The 9865-nt window shown below is 39.2% G+C and overlaps 1 protein-coding gene across 13 annotated transcripts in view; it reads left to right on the top strand.

Moving 5' to 3' along the window:
- The window catches only part of LOC107272983 (serine/arginine repetitive matrix protein 2), a 134201-nt gene that overhangs the window by 54784 nt on the left and 69552 nt on the right, over positions 1-9865 (top strand). For 12 of the 13 annotated variants that reach the window (XM_015750730.2, XM_015750729.2, XM_025090303.1 and 9 more), the window contains 3 exons: positions 5740-5917; positions 6890-7154; positions 7944-8248. In XM_015750730.2, the coding sequence (XP_015606216.1) occupies positions 5781-5917; positions 6890-7154; positions 7944-8248 (707 nt within the window). In that variant the 5' untranslated portion in view covers positions 5740-5780. Of the gene's footprint in view, positions 1-5739; positions 5918-6889; positions 7155-7943; positions 8249-8567; positions 8727-9865 lie in introns of those variants that run through there. The other variant, XM_015750735.2, reaches the window with a different exon arrangement.

The raw sequence follows: 9865 nt of genomic DNA, 5'->3' as shown, positions 1-9865 counted from the left end.
TTTCCCCCCCCCCCCCCCACTCTACACGGTACAAAAGAGACGCCAGGCGTCGTTTGTAGAAACGGTGCAAAGAAACTTGGTGCTTCCCAACGTCTGAAATAATCGCAACCTTATCAGTATCCCAGGGGAAAAATAGGAGGTTGGGGTCGATCGCAACTTTATAAATTGCCTGGGCCATCTTTCCGACCCCTAACCGCAGGTCGAATAATAAAGGCGTCGCCATGTCCTAAGCCTTCCATAATAAATCAATTTATCGAGCGTGTATCTTGGTACATACATATATATAGCCTTAGTTCTGCTTCGCTTAGTATCTATCACGTAGTATCTATCCTATAAAATTTTATTGACCTACCCTACTTCGAGAAATGGGGGTGACAAGTAAGAATCGTATAGGTAAACACTAAACGGGAAGTTCAAGCGTTTTGATCGTATGTACAAAAAAATATATTTATAAACAACCTATATCTATATATATATATATGTATATATATATATATGTATATATATATATATATATATATATGTATGTATAAAGTGCTGGTCAAAGGAGCCTGGAAAGTGTTTCATATAAAATTTTCCCTGTTCCCTCAGCAGCTTTTTCTCTGTATATACGGGGTAACTACCTGGTAGGAAAAGCGAAACCTACTTCTTGGGTAATTCGAGTTTTATTAATGCCTTTAAAAATCTTTATGGGTGCAGATAGGAACGTCGGGGGAATTAATTTTGATGTTTCAACGAAACGCACGGAATTCCATCTGGGAATGCTTGTTACGTTCAGTGGCGGTGAGGCTAAATTGCTCCCACGGTACAAAAGCAGCAACAACGAATTTAATATGAACAATGGTTAATAGAACCTACCAATTACATAGTACGAAAAATCGATATTTCTCTATAATAATTCCCTTGTGGAGTTATACAATTATAATTTTTTTAATGATAAAAAAAAGTATGTATAAAAATGTTTTCATTTTCTTTTTTTCGTGATATATGTATATACCCTTCGCATTTTATCCTACGACGTCATTCGACGAACCTCGTTTTATTAAGCACCCTTTTAATTAAAACCTTCGTTACTTTTTTTGTTTTCTATACCATCGATCAGTCAGCCTACCACTTTGTCTATACTGGCTCGTAACGTAATGCGAAACGAAACAAACAGATGCCATAAACATACCCAGAGCGCTATCCTCATACATATACGTAACGCTTTAACGTCCTGTCACTTAACCTAAGGAACCTGGAATCAATGCCGATTCGGCCGTATTTTTTTTTTTCTTCGGTTGGCAATAGGTCCGACTATATTCTTCGCCGTTACTTGCCTCCGAGCGAAGTACGACATTTAATGGCACTCACGCAGGCGAACTCTTGTGCGTTTTACTGCATTCTGCACTTGCAACAAGGTGCATCGTAAAATAGAGATATGCCTGGTGCATGGTAAATCAGTCGACTGCATGTGAAATTCAGATTACCGTTATAAGACGTCAAGGATGATATATTTCTTCCTAAGTACATTTTACGCAATTTCTAAAAATTCGACGTTCCTTATCGAACCCCAAAAAAAATATTTACAAAAATTTCAAATTACAGACATTTTTTTAATCATGTAATTTTTTGAAATTATCAGCACATTTTTTTCATATCACAATCTTTATCACGGGTTCGTACGTTTTAGGGGTTAGAACATTTTTTTTTTCAAGTTGGTACAAATTTTCTCTAGGTTTATTCCTCAGGCTCCCTGTCTTACGGCGGTAACCATGGAGCTTCCGATTTTTGAATTAATGTGCCCCTGGGGCGTAAGAACCGGCTACACGTTATCCTGCAACAGATGTGCGAGATCGTTCAGGGGTCAGGTTATCGACATGTGTGACCTCTTCTATTCTCTTGCAATGGCTGAGTGCGAGGTAAGATCTAAAAACCCCATGGGATCGTGAAGGTTAGGTGTAGACTAAAACTCATACGTGCCATCTTTTCTCTTTCCGGCAACGAAGTTACATAAAGGAGAACGTGAAAGGATATAACCTACTGCTGCACTACTACTAGTATCATTGCTACTACTGGTAATACCAGTATTACTATAGTAGGTGGGTAATCGTATTACCGTCTATATACACATATATATATATATATATATATATATACTATAATATAAAAAGTGCAATTTTATTCAAAGAATTTTCTCCTACTCAAATCCATAACGGAAAAATATTAAAAAGAGGGAATATTTTAAGGTTTTACGAAAAGGCCATTCCTGGCCATGCGGTTCTTCGATTTTTGTTAAATAATGTTATACCCATCCACCCTCGGTCCAGACAAAATATCAAGCTTCTTTATTATTCCTCTTGGGAATATTTATATCCGACGTAAATTTTAAAATTTGTCTCGAAACTCAATATTCTCCAGCACGGATATAACGGGAGCTTTGACTTTTCGCAAAAGTCTCGAGATTCCAACTACTAACTTTTCTACTGTACTTCAAAGATAAATAATATTCAAAGTATCTACTGTACCGACTGTACTTTATCCGATATTATATATATGTATATAGACACACACCTATATCGAACGTCACGAGAAGAAAGAATTTTCCATCGCAAAGTACCTATATATATATAAGAAACTTACCTATACCATATTCAGACAGTGAAAAATCTAATGTCGGATATTCCACGTCACGGCTGAACGACTGGCGAATCATAAATATATAGAGGGGTATGTATATGCAGTTGCATATCGGTTCCTATAAACTATCCGGACGGCGAATTCTGATGCAACAACAGTTTTCATCCACTTAAGGATACTTGTCTGAAAGAAGATTCAGCTATAAAATACGTGACAGTCGCTCTGCCGGTAACCTTCGTATTTTCTCTTTCTTTGCTGCCAGTACGATAAATTATCTCTCGGTGAGCCACAATGGCTGCTCCAGGTCGCAGGAAAGTGTCCCGATCAAATGTCCCCGATAAATTCCAATAAGAATTTCAAATTTAGTGACTTTTGACTCCGTGCTACTGGAATCTCTCTATAGTCCCAGGAACAGCATCTTTCTGCAAAATCTCTATGCTCGGTATCCGGTATATCCACCTCTCTGCACTTTGGACCACTTTATTCTTCGGGATTGAACGTTTGGCTATTTTCTTCAGGAGCGTCCCCATGTTTTCAAACCGCTTATCTGATAGTAACCCAACTCAGGAATTCCCTAGGGACAAAAAACGTTTCTAGTAATTTTATGATTTTTTTTTTTTGATCGACTAAGGATCTTGTCACTTCAAAATCTATTATACAAGGTTCGATCGATTATGGAAAAATGTCTTGTATGAGGTTAAAAGTACTGTGCGAAACGTTTGATATTGATATCAGGGATTTTCGCAAATTTGCAAAAATTATCGTTTCAACAGGTCGACCAATGGTAGTCTATTGAAATTCTGCTTGCAATTATGGCGAAATTACTGATAGCGACAAGTACGAAAAGTACCCGGAGGGAGTTACGCCCTCTTGAACGTACGTGGCTGAGTGGCTCTGCTTTTTCCAGGATGCAACCCTCTTAATTCTCCACCGACATTTTACCTCTCTCTGGCTTTATACACTCTTACACTCTGGGGATCGCTGAACGTTTTAATCAAACCTTATATTTAATATTTCAGTTAAAATTCGCACCCACCCTTTGCTGCGTGCTGTGTTTGATTAGCTCATTGACCTTCCGGATCTTCAAGGTCAATTTAATAATTTACGGTACTTAAAAAAATTTATTTAAAAATCTTACTTCTTGTGTAATATTCTTTTTTTACAGTAAAGGTTTCCCACTTAGGTATTTTAATTCTAGGTAAATTCCTTTAGGAACTATTCAGAAGCAATCAGAAAGACGTAAGTCGAATTTCTGTATAGAAGGATTCAAGCTACGGTTTGCTTATGTTTATATGCATATATATATTTTGTATTAAATTTCAACCTCGCAGCAAATAATACTGGTATCCCTCATCCACTTGGTAATTTCAATACTCCATTTAGTCGAGATGCTTAACACGGCTATTCAAGTCTTTGTTAACTGACATTTTCTTCGGTATAAATTACCCGTTGATTAATAAATGCTCAAGAAATTTTCGTAAACGGTAGAACGAAATGAGATATTACTCGTTAAATAAGAATTGCAAAGGAGATAAAAATACAATTTGTAGCACTTTATTGAGTCGAAAGGGAATCACGTCTATAATAAATGAAAATAATTGTTACCACGTGCCAGTGGGACGTGATAATTTTTTTAAATTTAAAAAGAATTAATTTTTTAATAAATCAACATTTTACGTCATATCGAATAATTCAAATGTTCCGTAAAAATACTTAAAATTAATCGAATATTAATTACACACGAAATACAATCTTACGGAAGTTTATAGCTCGCTAACACGACCTCATAAATTCCTCTTCAACTGTTTCACGAATAAAAGCTTAACGATCTTTTCTACCGGGTCATCTTGAAATATATATATATATATACACACACACACACACTATTTTCGTGTGAATTAATCTTCTCTTTAATCCAACAATCCATATACCTGCGCTTCATCTAGAGCATTGTCCCACTTTCAATATCGACCAAAAAAAGATGCACCCTTATCTAAAGTCTGAATAGCAAAATTAGACAATGCCAAAAATAAGTATAAAATATTTCTGGAAATCAATTAATCATTGATATGTAATTTTTATCTGACAAAGTCAATTTCATCCCATACCCCCTTAATTACATCATTATGCCCCGTGACCCTTACCCTTCAATTACGGGATCCTCTAAAATCCTTAATTTCGTCCTACTTGCGTAATCAAGACACTCATCCCTTATTACCGCTTATTTTTTCACGTAACGCTATTTATCTTTGTCAAGTACTCATAAAGTACTTGATATCTCATTAAGAAGAGAGCCAGCCGTTCCACGCGACGGGTATACAAACATATTATTTGGATTTCTACAGGAAAAGAGTAAACCAGACGAACGTTATTACGTTAGCATCTGAGTGAGCAAGTTCGCGGTTCGTGCTCGAAATCCTAATTTAATATTAAGGGTAGTTTACGTGAAAGGAATACGCACGTTATTACCGGCAGTAATACGTTTTTAGTGATAAAGTCAGTCTGGGTAGTGGCGTATTTGAGGATTGGTACTAAAAAAAAAGAAAAAAATATATAAAACGATTTTTTGATACCCAAGCCTAACCCATTGGTAAAATCCTTTTAAGAGTAATAAAAAAAAGATGAAGCTACAGCATCCAATGGACCAAATGAATAAATCGGACGTATCGTCATCGATCGCTCGAATATACATAGAATCAGCATACAGACCAACACTTGACTTATAGAGACAGAAAAAAAAGTTATGAAAATAGATTATATCGAGAAAAGGAATGTCGCTTGCATACGTCGAGATAAATAATCTGTTTGTAATAAAAGCAAGAAAAAAAAATCTGCAAAAACGGCGACAATCAACCTGAAAAAAGTGCTGAGGGCGAAACTGGAAAAGGTCGCGTAGATAAAGCGAGACGCCTGATAAAGTATAATATCATTTCACGACCCCTTTTAGTCGGCGAGCTTGGGTGTATTTGCATTTTTATTATAAATAAAAAAGGCAATTACCTGTTAAACTCATTGTTGACTAATGTGGAATTTTCCCAAAATCCATCTCCACAGGCTATAGCAATCAGTATGTTAATTTCGAGGCTGTTACGAATTACGATTTTTATTTGTTTCCCGCAGGATGCCAAACAATCCCAAAAAAGGCCGGAAGAGAGAGTAGCATGAATCGTAGAGAGGACCCGCTGCTACGGCAGCATCGAAGCCGACTCCTGCAGCTGGCTGAGACGACGAACATCAAGCCTGGCCGTGGCAGCGGGAAGAGACGTGAACAAAGAGCAACCACTAGAGTCAGTCCTAGGTGAGTCAAGATAGAGTTTACTATCAACAATACAAAGGTACAATTCCAAAAACTGATATTCAAAGATTATGAAAAAATAATATTTCAATATTTTATATTCAAGGTAAACAAGATTTTTAGAATTTGCAATCAAGTCCTCTTACGTGCTCATTGCCCCCGTGTGTGTATTACGCAACCAAGGCACCAGTGTCATCCCTCCTAATCTCCTTCTTTTGTCTCCCCCCCCTACCCCCCTTCACGTTACGTAATTCCTCTCGCATCAAGTATACAAACTCGGGCTTCTCCCAAGATATTTCAACCCTCATTTTCCCAACCCAATCTTGGAATCACGGAATAACACAGTTCCGGTTAAAATAGTGAAGTCAAGTGGCAGCATTAGGCCACCTTATCTTATGCAGGAATTAACGTGGCAGACTGCGAGTCTGAGAAAGCAGTGGCGGAACGAGAGTTTAGATGAATACGGTATACGGTTTCCGGCTTTGCGCGAATCTACTGACATAAACGTAAAGCGACTTTGTATCCGATTAAAGGACTTTCTGGAGTGTTACGAAATTCGATGACTTTTCATCCGACAGTCCTTATCGCTTGCGTAACGCATAGATCGATATGGATAACTTCACGTGGCTGTTCCGGGCATCACTGACGTATTGTATACTCGTATGAGTACATACACTGCATATAGATGTATAATGTGAATTTAGCCAAGGATATATTCACTTGGAGATTATGGCTATCGGGGACTCTAGAATCTAGGGCATAGTACTGGAATTAGGTACGGCGATAGAGAGTTAGCATATACGTGGTATATTCCATGGTACTTTAATACCGGTTGAGTAGTGTTCTCGCAATATATCTATATACGGGAACTTCATAAGTGATGAGAAATCGTATAGACACAGGTAGATCAGGTTATATCGTGAGGATGAAACGACTTTTATTTTTATTTTATTTATTTTTTTCTTATTCTTACAGTAATGGCGGTCCAAGCAGCGGAGGTCGGATCACCCTGCAGGATATTGTCAGGAGCGATCCAGGATACACGCCGAACATAGAGCACCTAGTTTTCCCAGAGAGGAAGAGCAGCAATCCGAATTTGGCGTCGAACAACTCGCCACCGAATAAGAACAGAGGGAATTCCTCTTCCGGTAGATCGAGACTGGCGGAAGTCTTTGCCAGACATTACGCAAGAGGACTGTCGCAGGATTCCTCGATTACCACACGCAAGAATCATCTTAACGTAAGGAGGGACGAATTTGCGAATTAAAAAAAATAAGGATTGATTAAAAAAATAATTAATTAATTTTTTCACTATTCGAATGTATTTTGGGTATCCTTCGTGATATATTTTTTTTGTCATTATACCGTCTGCCAGGCAGAACGTCGAATCGATAATTTACTGCGTTAATGAGTCGCGATAAAAAATGTCGAACGTGTCTCTTTTTATATATTAGACGAGTTCCCTTTGCCTACGCTGAGAATAAAAATACTTTCATCGAAAGAGTTGCGCAGCCACTCGGCCATTCTCGGCCGGTCGACTAATGTCGTTCTTCCATATTCGGAGGTAGAAACGACCACGACACGTGGGCATATGTGTACCCGTACACCGATCTAACAGCCCGTACGAATATAACCACGCGTGTCGTTGCCCCATCGAAGGAAATCCTTCGGGCGAGTTCACGAGAAAACGTCGAACCTCGGATACACGTACAGGCATAGGAATAACGATCGTATTAAACTCTTCAGTGTGATCGATAACAGCGGTGCCTATGCCTTCGGTGAAAGGGATAAAAATTTTATAAGAACCGGACGTACCAATCCCCCGGGACACTAAAGTCTGTAAATCGAATCGTCCGACCGCAACGTGATTGATAAATAAAAAAATTGCTCAGGGAAGTCCGTAGGGAATCAATGAAAGTGTAATTAAAATGTGAAAACCTCTTTTTCAACAACAAAGTCATGTTGAAAGTACTTGAAACACCGTCGAATTTTTTTCTTTTATTATTCAATTTCATTTCCCACCTTACAGACCACCTCATTGGACAGCGTGGGTGCCGGAGGTCATCAGCCTGCAGCAGCATCAGGATCAGGAGTTCCGCGAAGGGAAGCAAGTAGACGTTGGCTCTCGCAGACGTCGCAATCCTCCAGGCAACACTCTAGCGACGATGGGGTCCGTGGGGGCCCCGTGGGTGTTGGAGGGCCCGTTCCGACCTCGGCCTCCAGTCAGGTCCCCGTCTCGGCTCCTGTCCCCGTACTGGCCTCTCGTCGAGTCAGTCCAGCCGCGGATCCAACCGAGATCTCCAATCCGAATTCCGCTGTCTCGCGAACCGACAGGTAACCACTGTGTCCTGTCACTAAATATATAAATAGTGCTTCGCGAACTTAATACTCCTACGTAGCTACTGGCTTCAATTTTCCCAATCAACGCGTCTCCGTGTGCGTTCACAAAGTGATAGAGTTTTGGGTCCAGTTTTTGCAAATTATTTTTAATCGACTCACTGAGCACAGAACTGTGCACGTGTGGCTTTTGAGTGACGTCAGTGCTTAATTGATATGTGTACGTCACTTTTAAGCCTCCTTACTACTGGATATGTCACTTTAGTACTTGGCTGAGGTCTGTGTTGACTCTACGTAGGCCGGATGCGATGGGACGAAAAGTGATGACTTCAGGAACAAGTTGACAGTGTTCTCTCACTCTTACCTACTTCTTTTTTGTATCTGTGTACTTTGGTGGTGGTGCCTCTGATCAATGTGTCGCGAAAGCTTGTCAACGGTGTGCGTCGACTTTTGCGCGAGCAATGTCGACTAGAAGGTAATTTGAAAAGTGGATGGAATTGAATTTAGGGTGAATTTCGAAGTTACACGAGAGTAGGTAGATCTCTGTTTGGACCGATAGGTTTGTACGCTTCTGTGGCTTCTGTGGCAGGTCCTCTGGAAAGGAATAAAACTATCAAACGTATTATCAAGACTGATTGGATATCCGACTTCTTGTTTGCTTCGCAAAGTTATTGGGATAGGGTTGATAAAATATTTCTTCTAAGAGGCAGTACCAACCCTCCAGTCAGAAACGGAAGGAGACACGACCAGAAGTGACGGAGGGATGAACAGTCGAGTCTTATGAATTATCGAGGACTACGTCCATTCGTTTACAATTATGTACATACATTAGACCATTTCGTTCTAACCCCCCCCCCACCCCATACCCCTCGCTATTCCCATTAAATACATTTATTACGAGGGTATAATTATTGTAGGAACTTTTGATGAATTTCTTTCCTTGCTACTTTGACGTCATTAGGAAATCCTTAAGGGATCAAATATTGACAGTAAAGTTATTACTTGTAGTTTTAAAGAAAAATTTTACTCTTTTTTCTTCCTCAAACGACTACGGTTCCCCTGTACGATCCAACAAGTACACGGAACGTTCTATTTTAGTTGGTAATAACTTTTACCTCGTACAAGCAGTAATACAGGATATGGCGAATTCCTCACTTTTCGCGAATCATTGACCCTGCATTTTTTATCCAAATTTACACAACTCATAAAATGAGGAATTATTGATTCTTGAAAATTTGAATTTTTTCTTTTTTTTTTTTTTAATTTTTCTGCAGATAAATTCACTGACCGTTGAACAGTGTTGAAATCACGTAACGGCGACTAGTACGGGCAAGGTTATTACCATATTCGATTCCGTATTACCTATTCAGTTCCAGACGACTGGCTGTGTAACACTTTGGTATGCTAAGTACTACTTACTTTCTTGCTTGGAACCTCCGAGGAATCGTCTTCAATCAGACCGTTGAGGATGATCAGTGTACAGTGTACATGGAAAAAGGATAATCCCGTCTTTGGATATTTCGCAAATTCGCGTTCGTAGTTTCGCACTGAACTCCCGTTATCGGAATGCGTGAAACGTCAGAGGTCCGAACCTATATCAATGGCCCGCTCGTT

Source organism: Cephus cinctus, unplaced genomic scaffold (genome assembly GCF_000341935.2).
Source record: "Cephus cinctus unplaced genomic scaffold, Ccin1 Ccin1_scaffold1343, whole genome shotgun sequence".
Classification (NCBI taxonomy): Eukaryota; Metazoa; Arthropoda; class Insecta; order Hymenoptera; family Cephidae; genus Cephus; species Cephus cinctus.
The sequence above is the reverse complement of the archived record's forward strand: the minus strand, read 5'-3'. Positions and strand labels throughout refer to the sequence as shown.